This window comes from Eretmochelys imbricata, chromosome 18 (genome assembly GCF_965152235.1).
Source record: "Eretmochelys imbricata isolate rEreImb1 chromosome 18, rEreImb1.hap1, whole genome shotgun sequence".
Taxonomy (NCBI): Eukaryota; Metazoa; Chordata; order Testudines; family Cheloniidae; genus Eretmochelys; species Eretmochelys imbricata.
This window is the reverse complement of record NC_135589.1, coordinates 22,524,459-22,539,845: the sequence shown is the minus strand read 5'-3', so window position 1 is coordinate 22,539,845 and position 15,387 is coordinate 22,524,459. Positions and strand designations below refer to the sequence as shown.

The window sequence follows — 15,387 nt, the reverse complement described above, 5'->3', positions numbered from 1 at the left end:
GGGGGGAGGGGCCGGGGGCCCCGTGTGGCGGCCCGCCGGGGGCCCCGTGTGGCGGGGGGGAGGGGCCGGGGGCCCCGTGTGGCGGCCCGGCGGGGGGGGAGGGGCCGGGGGCACCGTGTCCCGGCCCCGCGCGCGGAGGGGGGGAGGGGCACCGTGTCGCGGCCCCGCTGCCCCCCCCCGCTTCCCCCCCTCGGCCTGGACGCCCCCCCTGACCCCGCGGGGGGGCGCTTGAGTCGGGTCTCGCGCGATCCCGTGGACCCCGCCCGATTCTCGCCGGCTGGGGCGACTCTCGCGAGAGTTGCTGGGGAGGCCGCCATGCCCCGGCCGCCCGCTCTCCGCCGCTTCCCCGCGGCCCGCCGGGCGCAGCCTCCGCGCAAGCGCCTGGGCCGCGGCCGCCGGCAGGGAGGCCCGGGCTCGGGCCCCGCGGCCCGGAAGTGGCGGGAGCGGCCCGGCCGGGACGCGTGGCGGGAATACGCCGCCTCCTTCGTGCGCGCGGGGCTGCTGCAGGCGCCGGGCCCGGCGGGCGGCGGGGAGGCGGCCCCGGCAGCGCGCAGCCTCGCCGCGGTGGAGGCCACAGAGGGCGCCGCGGTGCTGCTCCTGCCGCGCGCCCAGGTGCGGGGCGGCGGCCGCTGGGAGCTGGGGGCGCCGTTGGAAGGGGTTGGGGGGGGGCAGGTGTTGGAGGGGGCAGCCGTTGGGGAGGACGGGGGGGCGATGAAGGGGGCCGCCGTTGGGGGGGGCAGGCGTTGGAGGGGAAGGGAGGGCTGGCGCGGGGGCGGCCGTTGGGGGAGGACGAGGGGGGGATGGAGGGGGCCGCCGTTGGAGGGGACGGAGGGCGATGGAGGGGGCAGCCGTTGAGGGGGGCGGCCGTTGGAAGGGGTTGTGGGGGGGCAGGTTTTGGAGGGGAAGGGGGGCAACCGTTGGAGGGGAAGGGAGGGCTGGCGCGGGGGCGGTCGTTGGGAGCTGGTGGAGGGGGCCGGCGTTGGAGGGGGCAGCCATTGGGGGGGGCGGGGGGGCGATGGAGGGGGCCGCCGTTGGGGGGAGCAGGCGTTGGAGGGGAAGGGAGGGCTGGCGCGGGGGCGGCCGTTGGGGGGGGCGGGGGGGCGATGGAGGGGGCCGCCGTTGGGGGGAGCAGGCGTTGGAGGGGAAGGGAGGGCTGGCGCGGGGGCGGCCGTTGGGAGCTGGTGGAGGGGGCCGGCGTTGGAGGGGGCAGCCATTGGGGAGGACGGGGGGGGCGATGGAGGGGGCCGCCGTTGGGGGCAGCAGGCGTTGGAGGGGAAGGGAGGGCTGGCGCAGGGGCGGCCGTTGGGGGGGGACGGGGGGGCGATGGAGGGGGCCGCCGTTGGGGGGAGCAGGTGTTGGAGGGGAAGGGAGGGCTGGCGCGGGAGCGGCTGTTGGGGGGACGGACGAGGGGGGATGGAGGGGGCAGCCGTTGGAGGGGACGGGGGGCGTTGGGGGCGATGGAGGGGGCGGCCGTTGGGTGCTGGGGGGCGGCTGTTGGGCGGGGCGGCTGTTGGTGGGGTAGCTGGGAATAGTTGGGGGGGATGAAGATGTGCAGTGGCTTTGGGCCCTAGCCTAGTGCGGGAGCAGGGATGGGGTGGGTGGGGGGCAGCTCCTGGGCGGGGTGGGAAACTCCGCGCCTCTTGTGTGTGAACAGCCAGGGCAGGGGCTGTCTCTCCCTTGTCTGTCTAGCACCGCCCTGTCTTCAAGCCTGGTCAGTATCTCGTCTCCTGTTTCCCCACTGCAGAAGCTGACCTTCACTGGGAAATGCCGCCTGACCTGCCTCTATGGTGCAGTCCGAGTGTTTGGATTTACTATCACTCAGGAGCAGCCTCCCTACGACCTCTTCTCCCCTCAGACCCACTCTGCCCTGACCATCGAAGCAGTGATCTACGAGACGCTGGAGAAATCGAAAAAGGAGATGAGGATATCAGCCAGGGCGATGCTCAGAGCCCATCATGTGCCACGTGGTAAGCATGGGCTGAGCAGTGTGCTTTGGTGAGGAGTCTGCTATTTGGGGGGTTGAAGAGCCATGCTATTAGGGCTGGTTACATGTAGGGCTACCTGTTACCAATTGCTTTGGGGCAGACTGAAGAATCCCAGAGACCTTGTAGTGAGATAAGCCTTTTATCTCTCTGTCACCATTCTGAATGTAGACTAGAGTTGTGATCAGAAGTCATCTTCACCTGACATTATTCAGTGGCTTCTGTGAACTGAGTTAGGGTGGTCCCAGTCTAGTGACATGTCCTCATCGTCACTATTGCTGTTGATGCCTTTTCTGGCTGTTTTCTGTAGAGACAAAGCAGAATAACTTCCCATTAGAGTCAAATTTTTAACAGCGAGGGTAGTTAACTATTGGTAGAGATTATCAAATGCTGTCGTAAATTTTCCATTGCTGGCAGTCCTTAAATCAAGACTGGATGATTTTCTAAAAGATGTGCTTTATTCAACCACAAGTTGAGCTAAAAGCAGGAATCACTGTTTGAAATTCTAGGGCCTGTTTTACATAAGAGGTCAGACTAGGTGAGCTATTATGATCACCTGGACTGAGGGGAGAGATGTGTTTCATGCTGTATCTGTCCAGTGGGTACTACAGTTTTTAGGGCTGTCCAGCCATCATCTGTCCCACAGTAAATTCACACACACAAATATTTGGTCTATAGTTGTACACGTAGTAATTGGCAAACTCTCAAGATCGTCTTTATCACTTTTTAATGGCAATGAAAATGACTGAGTGTTGTTTATTGCCTTACTTTAGGATACGAATATACTTTCTCATTTTCCATGGAGCTCTGTAGTTTGTTTTTTAAAGTACAGGACTGGAAAATAGGAACTCATGAGTTCTAGTTCTGCACATCACTGACTTCTTTGGCAAATCACATGAGATGTTTGCTTCTCTTTTCACATTTGTCAAATGGGGAGATACCTACCTCACAGGTATTATGAAGGTCAGATAATGTAAAAAGTATTTGTCCATTGTATCAGTTTTGGACTTGACTCTAATTTGTGTGAAATATAGTGTTTTAAGACTAACTGTTGTCATCTTGCAGCTGCTAGAATTAAACTGATGAAAAATTTTGCCCCTTTGTGTTCCGTGGTGCTGTTGGATGGTCTGGATACCTCGGTTACAAGATTCATTCTTAATCACCCAGAGTTCTCCCATATCTTCAGAGTAAAGGTGAAATGCGTCTTCCACTTGGTTACTTAATGGAAATCTTGCATTTGTTCAAGCTTACCCTATGGGAATTGTTTTATGAGGAAGAAAAATGTGCATGGCTTCAGGAGAAGATCAATGGTATATGGAGCAATAAATATATGGGTCAGGAAAAAAAAGCATGTGTTATGTTTGTAAAATTCAGACTAATTTCCAGGAATTGTGAATTAAGGGGGTACCGTTCCATAGAAGTATTCTGGATATTTACCATAAGACCAAAGCTTGAATCATGTATGTAATCATTCAAGTCAACATTTAACAGATATTTCATTAACTTGTTGCTGAATCAGTGATGGAATTATAACTGTGTACATAAGTTGTAATTCATTCTTTTATATATATGACACATGGATCTATCGTTTGCCAGAACTTCACTTCCTCTTTTACTACTTATCCTTCTTAGTCCTTTGTTCCAGTCACTTTCTTGCTACTGTCTTCCCATACTTTTCTCCCCACACTCCCCAGCCCTCTAGTGTTTCCTGTTCTGTCTGCAGTTGGTGGCAGCTCCACTTGACTGGCCCAGCCCCATTATTGTTTGTTTCATGTTCCAATCATGTCATCATCCTATGTCTGTCATGTGACTTTCAGGTGTGCTCCCATGCCTTTGAATTATAAGGCTGGTTTCCCATGGTTTATAATGGTCTGAGCGCTGTAGACCTGTATATAATAATACCTAGCTCTTACAGAGTTTTTCGGTTGAGCTCCAAGTGCTTTATAAAGGAGTTATCATTCTTCCCATTTTAGACATATCTGTCTGTGGTATTTATAAGGTGCCATTTGCTGTAGTAAGTAGAATGTCAATGAAGATAAGACCTTGTTCCTATCACTTTCTTCCTCTCACTTGGACTTAAGACTTCTGTAGAACTAGAACAGAGAAGATAGTGTGACTAAATCCTTCTGTCCTGGTACCACTGTCCAGGCTATAAGACAGTAGGAGTTATTCTGGGGTTATTTTGTATTGTTATGTATGAACTTGCTAAAACCTTTCTCTGCTATATGCTTGCTGATCTCTAGAGACAAAAGGGTCCTTGCTTCACACCAGAAGATGCAGCTCTAGCTTCTACTGGTATTGGAAAACGTGATCCTGAAAGCGGCCTGATTTTTTCAGAGAGTTCAGTTTTGGCAATTGAAGAGTTAATACAAGCGTGTTGTGGTGAGTATCTTAAATTGATGGAACTGAATATGTTAAGTTTTGCAGTGATATAACAGGAGCAAAAGCTCCTTTCTCAGAGTTTTTTTTCCTAAGTTCATGCTTGTGAAACCATGCCCTGACAATAGTGAAAAGCTTGGGTCAAATTTCAAGTCTTGGGGGAGTTTCTGAACCAAACTGAGTGTGAGTTACCCCATTTTGATGTACTTAGAGGGCAGGAGGGAGTGTTTATCTCGCCCATAAGGCTTATTGCTGCCTTGCTGATCTGCCACCAAGACTAATGTGCCTTTATGATGATTTTAGTGGGGGTTGGGGGGGGTATCAGTTTCCCCCACCCCCCAAATAATTTCCCATAGGCAAGTAGAATTTTGCAAGGTTTTGGTTTTGTGTTGGAGTCCGCCCTCTTAGAAAGCTTTTTATTTTGTGTTTATATATGTCAATACCCTCTTCACCTTTAAACACAGTTATCTTGTTCGGTTCCCAAGTGCAAATATAAGCCCATGTTATGTAAACTGCTCTTTCAATGAAAATGCTCAGCTCCTGAGATTAAATTTTTGTAAACTTTTGTGGAGTAGGATGCATGAGATTAATTTGTAGTAATGGTCCATATCAGGGTATGTTTATTTTTCCAGAGGAAGATGATGGTTGTCCTGTCATTCTGGTGTGTGGCCCAAAAAGTATTGGAAAATCAACATTTAACAGATATCTCATTAACCTGTTGCTGAATCAGTGAGTTTTTTATCCTATAACACTCAAATTTTCAAATCTTCTATGATCTGGGCAAGAAAAAATTGATGGGATTATTTGGAAATAATTACTGGGGATTTGGATATTTTTGAAAATTACAATTTTTGCTTGATATAATTGGCAGTCGCCATCTGTCTGTACCACTTGTCTGTACCACTTGTGCAATTTGGCATTGATTGTAGTTGGTTATAGTTAAAGCTACACAAGTAGTCACAGGTAGTTTTAGTAAAAGTCATGGACAGGTCACAGGCAGTCAACGAAAATTCACAGCCTGTAATCTGTCCATGACTTATACCTGTGACTAAAACTTCGGGGGCGGCTGCTTGGGGGGGGTGAAGGTGGGGGAATTGTCCAGGAGTGCCCAGGACCAGCAGATGGCAGCTGCTCCAGCCGGCTGCCCGGGGACAGTTGCCAGGAGCTGCCCGAGCAGCGGCTGGTGTGGCTGTCCCCAAGGCCACCTGAGGAGCTGGCCCCGGACGCTGCAGAAGTCAAGGAGGTTGCACAAAGTAATGGAATCTGCGACCTCCGTGATGCACATGGAGTCCTAGTTATAGTTTGTCCTTGCCTGATCATTACAGTCTGTCAAATAGAGGGAGGAGGCAGAAAGCTAGTGATCTTATTCAGTGTCTGAGATTTTCAAAATTGTGTTTAAAGCTGTCAGAGTTGGATTCTTTTCCTGATATATTCTAAGTAAAATGCTGTCCTGTTTTATTTACACAGATGCTAATATGCAGTGCCTCTTAAAATATCGTTATTCTTTTATTGTAGCCTTCCTTGTGTTGAATATTTGGAATGTGATCTGGGACAGACAGAGTTTACACCACCTGGCTGTGTCTCCTTAATTAATGTGTCAGAGCCATGTCTTGGTATGTATTTTGCTATAGTCTTATCACCAGAAAAATATATATATATAATGTATATATTTTTATTCTCTAAAGGTACTATGCAGGATTCTCACTCCTGTGTCTTAACAGAACCATATTACCTCTACTCACAGTTCAAAAAACATTATAAGTGAAGGAGGCCTGCCAATCTTGTGGTAAGGAGCTAAGACCCGGGAGTGAAATCCTCCAAGGTGCTATCTCTAGGAAATCAGAACTACCAGGCAAGTTATTCTCCCGTGTTGGTTTTTACATATTTTATGGAAGTGGGTGGAGAGGGTGATCTTTTCTATATGCTGTTGGTCTGGGATATAGCAGACCTGAGTTAGTTTTCCTTCTCTGCCACAGACTTCATGTGACACCTTGGGCAAATCATTTAATCTCTGTTTCAGTTCTCCATCTGTGAAAGTGGGAATAATACTTGCATACCTCACTGAAACTTTAGGATAAGTTTATTAATGTTTTTGAGATATGCAGATAGTGGTGTGGGTCAAAGAAGTACATGTTTTAAAATGTAAAAGGCCCTAGAACTTTCTGGGGTTTGTGCTTTAAAAAAAAAAAGTTTCAACATCTCACCCTAGTTTTAAATTGTAAAGTTGTTAAGCTTGGGGTGGGAAAAAGAGGGAAGAATATTGTTGTAAGTTTTGAAAACCTGCTAATAGGTATGGCCTTGGATGTCTCCAAAGAGCTTTGGTTCCCAGGCACCAAATGATGTGGTCTACTGTTTGTATCAGCTGCTTGCCTTGGGCTGCTCTGTCATCATGGAGGAAAAAAACGAATGTGTTTACACTACTAAATTGTAATGCACACAGTCCTTTTGTCATTCCAATTTAGGGTTCCTTTTTTACTTCCTGACCAAAAACTGCTACCCTGCTCAGATTGTCTTCTAGAATAGTAGTTAATCTAAATTAATTTATAAACTCATACGTTTAAGAATTGTATAGTTCCATACCACATTAGTGGATTTATCAGGTTTCTGATACCCAGACGTCCAGACTGACTGTCTTTGACTGTATACTCAGAGTTGAAAGGAAATGATCTGCAGGGCAGAGGAAGGTTCATTGGAGCAAGTGGAGAAAATCTTAAAGCACAAGTCTTTCCTAAAAAGACGAAACAACTGGAAGAATAACTTCCATCAGTATAGAAAAGGATTGAGCATGTGTGCTTCAGGAGTTTTGGGGGTTTTGCTAACTCTTTATGGCCGCTTTCTTTGAATTACTGAATCTCCCAAGTATTTACTGTTAATCTTCGGTGTGTCTTTTTTCAGGGCCACCATTCACTCATCAGCGAATGCCACGTAAAATGGTGTATTATGGAGAAGCTAGTTGTGATCAGGATACCGAAAGATATATTGACACAGTAAAGTATGTGTTTAACTCCTACAAGAAAGAAGTGCCTTTGGTCATCAATACAATGGGATGGGTGAAAGGTAAGCCAGCGTACATCTAGTCTTTGGAGATGCATTAGAAGATTAATACTATATCTTAACAGTATACATGCCATAATGCACATTTTGTAGCTATTCTGAGACTGGGAAATATGACTCTAATTCTGTGTGAGTTTATTTTAAGTCTCTAACAACCATTGAGAGACACTCCTGAGTCTCTAATAACCAAGGTTCAGCTCTGCAAGATGCTTACCTGGTGTGACTGCACTACATTGTGCAAACTGTGTTTTCTCTCCCTCCCCCCCCCATTCCCAAAGGTGTTGGATTGCTGCTTCTGATTGATATCATTCGACTGCTGTCACCCAGTCACATTGTTCAGATCAGTGTGGAAGACTTTAAGGATATGCCTCGCTTTACCCCAGAATATATTAATCTTGCTGCTGGCCTACATACAAAAGGCAAACTACAGGGCAAGTGTAAGAGCATGGACGTGAGTGGAATGGAGGATTGGAAGCAGTATGAAGGAGAAAGCGACTTTCAAACATCGACTACAGGGCATAAATTGCTGTGCGTACAACCAAAATTTCCTGGAGCAGGGAATGCTGGTGAAGCGTAAGTACAAAAGCCACTGCTCCTGCCATGGAGTATGTGTTTCCAGCAGTTTGTCTGCATTTCAGCATGTCATTCATAGTCACTAAATTTTGAAAGTAAATGCACAATGCAGAGCTCTCTATCTGATGTTATCTTCGCAGAGCCACACTTGCATCTGTTCAGGTACTTGTATGGCACAGTCATCGTAGTGTCGAAGCACCTACAAGTAGCTACATGGAGAACAGATTTGATAGTAGATGGTTCTGTAATCTAGTGGAAAAAGGCATAACAAGATCCAGTGGTTGGAAATGGACATTAGAGAAATTCAGACAACAAACCACATTTTTAACAGTGAGAATAATTAGCAATTCTAACAACTTACCTAGGGATGTGATGGATTTGTCAACACTTGACATCTTTAAATCAAGACTAGAATCTCTTAAGTATCCATAGCTTAAACAGAAGTTGTGGCTGTCATGCAGAATTTACTTGGCATGGTTCTGTGGCATATTTTATGCAGGTTAGATTAGATTATCATAATGGTCTCTTTTGGTTTTAAAATCCATTAAATGGACATTCTAATAGTTTTTTCAAAAAATGGTATTTAAAACCTTGGAATAACTACCAGTTTTTATTTAATAATTTTGATCGTTTGATTTTGAAAAATATCAAACTACATTTTTCATGAAAAATTAAAACATTGACAGTACTGCTAATTTTTTTTTTTTGCAAAAAGTCAATTTCAAAAGCCATTTTTGGATGAAAAACTTGTTTTGAAATATTTCATCCTGTTCTGCTTATCAGTTCATGAGAGAAGTGCAAGACTGGTAGTGCAATGGTAGCCTTGTGTACGTTTCTGGAACAACCTTCACTAGTGATTTAACAGAGAACTGCAGTTATGGCAAAGTAAAGCCTTTTGCTTTGCTGAAACTATTTAATAGCCATGCAGGACTAAGTTTCCTGTAAGCTGTGTGGCCGCATAACAGACTATTAAGTGCCACGTGGGCACTCGGGGAACCCACCTGGTCAGGGGAGGGCCAACCGTCTGCTGAGGAGGGGTGCCCCAACTCAGCACCAGAGCTGCCGCAACAGGGAAGGGTGCCTTTTCCCCCGTCCCACACCACAGCCCAGATGCTGTTGCCGGGAGAGAGCTGGGGGGAGTCTTCTCTCCCTGCTGTAGCCCTGGGGCAGCCTGCACCCTTAACCCCTCATCCTCAGCCCAACCACAGAGCCCACACCCCAACTCTCTGCCTCAGTCCTGAGCCTCTCCATCTCCAGTTCCACCCCAGAGCCTGCACCCATGCACCCCAACCCTCTTCCCCAGCCCTGAGCCCCCTCCCACACTTTGAACCCCTCGGCCCCACCCCACCACATGAATTTTCTTATGTGCACCAATATAGAGGTGATGTATCACACATCACCTCCATATTTGGTGCTCGTAATAAAATTAATTCCGCACATGTGTGGGAAAAATTAGAGGGAACAGTGTCCCTAATCTTGATATAGTAAATATTTCTGGGGGAATTCTACGCCAAAAAATTAAAAATTCTTCGCACAATATTTTAAAATTCTGCATGTTTTATTTGTCAAAATAACACAATATAATCACACCAGTTTCAATTATTTTTGGTCATTATTTCAAAATACCTGTCAGCAAGTATGTCTAACTACAGATGACAAAAAAGAGTCAGGAAATGTTTTTTGGCCCTGTCTGACCCCCCCAGCAGCCCCATGCTGTCGGTTTCCCCATAGGCCCTGTCTCCTGACCTGTCCTGACAGGTGCTGCGACTAAGGCAGGCTCTTTCTCTTCCCCATCTGGCTAGGAGCTGCTGCTGTGTTCTTTCACCACAGTGCCCTCTGGTGGGCAAAAGGCAGAACTGCAGAGGTTATTTTCTGCTGGGAGCTGTTGCTGTTCTTGCGCCGCAGCGCCTTCTGATGGGCAAAAGGCGGAACTGAAGCAACATTTTGGCAGAAGCTTTTTTCTGCACAAAAAATAAAAGTATGTGCCGCTTATTAATTATGCACATATGCAGTAGCGCATAATTTCCCCAGGAGTATGTAAAGCTGTGGACAGGAAGAAACCCTGAAGCTTTTCAATATGCCTTTTAGCTACGATGGTTTAAGGGCAAACTTAATAACCAATATTTATCTAAAGATTGCGTGCGTCAGCAACTGTCTCTCCTTGGCTCTCATCCTGTCACTTGCTTTCCATTTCTCTGATATTGGGGGATATGCATGGGTGTTTGACTTCACCCAGAAACCTTCACTAAAGAACTGTTTAATAAAGAGTGACTTGGGTCACTGGCTCAGACCATCATTTCTTCTCCTTTGTCACAATTGGCGAATGGAAAATTCTCCTGGCTATCGGCACTGGAGAAGAGAGCCAGAATCTAAAAAGTGACTGCTGCCTAAAGCAAGCAGCCTTATAATATCATCCTTCAACTGAACTGTGGAATGTCAGAACCACAAGGTTAATAAAACATAGCTCTAAATAGGTCTGAACAACAGAAATTTTAAAATAAACCTTCTAAAACAGTGAATATAAAAATATCACACTGCAAATTCTGAAATGTCTGAGTAAGTGCTTATGTTTGAATTAGAACATGATTGTTTTTCATCTCTGCATGATTTGTTTGCTTATTTTTCTAGACGGGTCCACAGCAGTATCCTCCGGGATGTGGCAATGTTAGGTTACCTTGGCCAGCTGCAGCCTCTGGAAACAAAATCAGTACTTCCTTTACATAGTTTGGTTCCCTATCAGGTAACTTAACCATTTGTGAAAGAATTGAAGATGCCATTTTGATGACTGGATTCAGAAAGCTGATTGTTAGTAATCTAAATTACTATATTCTAAATGTTTTACGGAACTGTCAACAAAAAGACCCTGTCCGAATGCTAGGAGCAGTAGTAACCCACTTGTAAAACATCTCTATCAGGTTAACATTTATGCCAGCACTCCCTGAAATGTATATAGCAAAGATTTTACATGTCTCTTGGTCAGTCGTTTGTGATTACAGTATTGTGTTGTCACTAATGTAGGTAGGCACACAGCGTACAGCAGATTTCAGTTTTTGTACAGCGATGGCTACAACAACACTGCATATAGTGATGATAAAAATAACTAAAAGTATGTGTCTATTGCAATTCAGAACTAAATTCAAGTTGAACTAATGATCTGGGGCTTATTTTGTAGGTACCTTTCAATGCTGTTGCGCTCAGGGTTATTCACACTGATGTTGCTCCTACACACATCATGTATTCAGTAAATGCCAGCTGGGTCGGTCTCTGCAGGATATTGGATGAGGTCAGATGTCAGACTGATGGGCCAGTCTTGCTTACACAGACACCAGTCTGTGATTGCTTGGGCTTCGGTGAGTGAATCCTGGGAAGACTTTAGCATTGCGTAAACTAAATTGCCCCATCTGATCATATGTTGAAACTGCAGCATAAAGGAGTCACCGTTTTTAATCACTCTTTTAAAGGTAACTTGAAAAATAGGAGTAGAGTAAAAGAATAAACATCTGCTTCTTCTCTACAGGTTTTGTTTTCCATTATAACCTTTGCTTGTGAGCCCTCTGTCTTAAATTAGTGATTAGTTAAGATCGCAAAACAGTTTCCATTGTAGTCTTTGTATTTATTCATAACTTGATACATTATTTTCCTTTGGGTTCAGATGTTTAAGATCAACTTCAGGAAGTTGTGCTCAAAATCCATTTGGATGTCTCAACCTGTGTGGATTGGGGGTAAAATATTCTTATTGTAGGGGGGAGAAATAAGTACACTTCTCTGAACAGGGCTACAGCAAAAGTCGCCTGAAGTCTGAATCTTACCTTGGGCCTAATCCTCACTAAGCACTCATCTCTACTTAATTTGAAAAAAGTCTGGTTTTGATGCAACAATTCTCAGTTGCTTTCTATGTCTTAAGCATTCAGGGTTCCCTGGAGCTCTGCAGGAGCATAGCCACAAACAAGGAGTGTGTGTTGGGGGGGAGTTCCCTAAACAGTTGAAGCCATGTTAAAGTCGCACAGGGAAAATCAGTCCAGAAGTGCAAAGGGTGATGTTCCCCTGCAACTTTTACTTGACTGCATTGTGCACGTATCCTTTGTTCTCTCTTTAAAAAAGTTCTATTTTAATGTACATTTAATGACAAATACCATTTTATCACAAACCATAGCAGGAGGTGTTGCCGTTTTGAATCTAAATATTTGCATTGCCTCTAATGACTTTTAGCTATACAACTTCACATTGCATTAATGTGTGTTGTACATCTGTTTTGAAAACACACAGCAATTTTACTTGAAAATCTGAAGGTTCTGTAGCTGCTCCTGGAAAAACTATCCTGGAGTTGACATCTGGGGTATTTGGGTTTTTCATGACCAAAAGGGGATGGAGGGTAGGGGAGACAAATCACAAGAGTAGCAAGAAAATCATATTTCAGCCTCTGTCTAGGGCATGATTCCTGCTTAAACCTAAAACACTACTTTAAGAAATAACTAGCCCATGCAAAGAATTTCGACTATGCAGTGATTGTGCATCCTTCCATAGTTCAGAGGATTTAAGACTGAACTGTAAATATATTTTAAAGGAATTATCCGAGGGATTGACATGGAGAGGAAGCTTTACCATATTCTGACTCCAGTACCTCCAGAAAACTTAAGACTTGTAAACTGTCTGCTGCTGGGAAATATCACCATTCCAGATTGTGTCTTTACAAACCAGGTAAGGGTGACTTATGAAGATCCTCAGACAGCTTCTACCTACACAGCAGGGTGACATGTATTTTAATTAGAAGGTATTAGATCTATTTCTTGTATTAAATCAGCTGTATTATAAGGCATGCGTGAGCTGGGAGGCTTATGTGTATTAACTGGTGGTTAGGGCTCCAAGATAGGAACGTTTTGTATTCAGTACATAAGCCGGTTAAATGCTCTCTCTATATATATTAACAAACTAATTAAGTGGCGATTTTTATTTTCAATTTTAAACTTACTTTTTAAAATCTTGTGTGTTGCAGTACATGATTCTCAGAGCTGCCCAGTGGTAAACCGCTAAATTCTGTCAGTCTGCATAAATGAAACAGAACAAAGTAATGTTCAGACTGGCAGTGTCTTTCAGTTTCTTTGTGTGTTTCAGCAGGGAACTGAAGGGGAGATCCCCTATGTGACATCTGAATACAATTATGACATTTCGGGAGCTGGGAAGTTGAAAATGAAGAAGCACCTCAAGAGAAGAGAACACAGTAGATAATCTCCATTTAAAGCCTTCTGAGAGAATGAATTACAGGGTTTGTTTCATAATAAGGGGCCAGGGAGCTTCCCAGAGAACTTGGCACATTCTTGGAACCAGCAAAGGTCCCACAGAACTGTGAGGAAGAGCATTTATCATCTGGTGCAAATTGTGTAGTGCTTACCTGCCAACCGCTTACTTTTTATACTTCCATTATGTACCTTTGTGTTTTATAGTAAACATCTATTAAAAACTTCAGTTTCAGTTTCTTTTTCAAATCCCACACTGACCCATGTATAGCTGGGCTCACTCTGTCCTAGTTATCCTGAGGGTGATGTGCTCTGAGTAAATGTCTCCATTGTACTGTGAGCCATAGGAAGAGGATGCCATGGAAAGATACTTTTTTAAATCTCTGGTTAATTCCAGTGTACTGATGATCTCAACCTAATTGCTTATTTAGAAGTTAGTGGCATCCCAACTTTCTGATCTTTAGTCCTGGAGTTTGCAGTGACTTAACTATCCCCCTTTCATGTCTTTTATTAAATTGGATCATTTCTATACGAAAAACAGTATCATCTTGTAAACACTTCTGTAGCTTTTCAAGGTACTGTGTATAACTTTCCAAATAAGGCCACTAGAGGGAGTCGGGTCACTTGTCAAATGTTGTGGCCTTGAATTGTCATAGCTAAAGCTACATCAGATTGAGAGGGCACTTAGTGGTGGGTGCTATAGAAAACCTGATGGGGAGAGAAGTGACTAATAGACTTCACCTAAGCTTGCTAAGAGTGTAGACAGCTTGCATCTCCAATCCAGTGAAACTCCAGGATAAAGCTGGAACTGTTCTGGTGGCAATAGGCAATGTCAATAGACTTACTGCTTCTAGAATACTATTGAGAAAATGTTCTGGTTAACAATAACCTTTATCTTGGTTTGTTCTGTCTTTGGTGCCTGGGTATTATTTTTACTTAAGCCTGAAAGTATCCAAATGTGTATTTTGGGGAGAGATTTGATTCTACTGCATCTAACTACCCACATCTTTCTAAATCAACTGGTGATGTTGGAGGCTAAAATGTTATGGAATAGGGATAAACTTGTGATATACATGTACCACTAGCAGTAACAACGTTGTCCCGCTAAGTTCTTCTTCCTCTGAGAAGTGCTGGACCATGGGCAATTAGTGGAATATGATATGGTTTGAAGGTAGAGTAAATACTTCATAGTCCTCAATTTGGGGTGCTAATTCTTTCAGATTGTTGAGTAAAGGTTTGGTTACAGTAGACTTAAAATCTTAAATGCTGGCTAGTAACTTGTCATCTCACTTTGGAGAGCTGTTTACTGGATCTAGAAACAGTGTCTAAGGAACCATCTTTGGTAAATGGTGTCTTAATTTGTCTACACTAAAAAAATTGCTTATGGCTTTCAACTGCATCTTTTCAAAAGGTGCTGAAGACAGGTTGGCCCTGTCTACATTTGCAGTTAAACTGTTTTTAGGACTGGTTTGGCTTAAACCTGTTGGTAACAACAGTAAACTTCCCAGTGCAGGCAAGCCCACAGTCTCCTCCTAACTCTCAGTTTGGTGTTTGGGAAGCATGGAGACAATACATTGATTAAAGGAGGGGATTATGGGCAATAGCAGGGGACTGAACTTGGTGACCCAAGAGGTGCCTTCCAGTCCTATGTGACCTCAGTGAGACTAAGTTGTCTTTCTGAGAAGCAAAATCTGGAATCTTTGGGACTTGTATCCGTTTGCAAACTTCTTGACTCAGGTCACACTTAGGCTCCTAAAGGAGGAAGGATGTGGTATTGTTCAGAGTTTCAGGTTCTTGGGCTGCGATAACATAGCAGCTATGAATAACTCAAGAAATGCTTTCATCTAGTTCTTTAGGAAATTCACATATGACAGTAACACTTCCGAAATGTGTGTGTACCTGTGAATGAAATAGGGATTGATTTTACTGGAAAACATGGATCCGAAAAGGGCCTGGGACAGTCTGTGCTGAGCTGCTGCCTGTTAAAGAGTTAAAGCTTTAACTTAATCCAGTCTTAATTCTCCCCATATGGCTGGGTCTGGCAGTACAGGAAAGACTTGGATGACAAACTAGCCTGAACAGTGGCTAAAACAAATATGGGGGCCATCTGTTCAGCAAGGGAAAAAATCTCCTGTGAAGCACAGGGCCTCCTCAGAGCGACCCTG

At 44.9% G+C, this 15,387-nt stretch overlaps 1 protein-coding gene across 1 annotated transcript; it reads left to right on the top strand.

The window, feature by feature from the left end:
- Positions 1-315: 315 nt before the first annotated feature.
- NOL9 (nucleolar protein 9) lies at positions 316-13,451 on the top strand. Its single transcript, XM_077837111.1, has 12 exons — positions 316-612; positions 1,745-1,967; positions 3,048-3,175; positions 4,226-4,364; positions 4,994-5,090; positions 5,877-5,974; positions 7,257-7,418; positions 7,694-7,988; positions 10,617-10,728; positions 11,161-11,338; positions 12,553-12,686; positions 13,101-13,451. The coding sequence occupies exons 1-12, from the start codon at positions 316-318 to the stop codon at positions 13,212-13,214; spliced, it is 1,977 nt and encodes a 658-aa protein (XP_077693237.1). The 3' UTR covers positions 13,215-13,451.
- Positions 13,452-15,387: the final 1,936 nt, after the last annotated feature.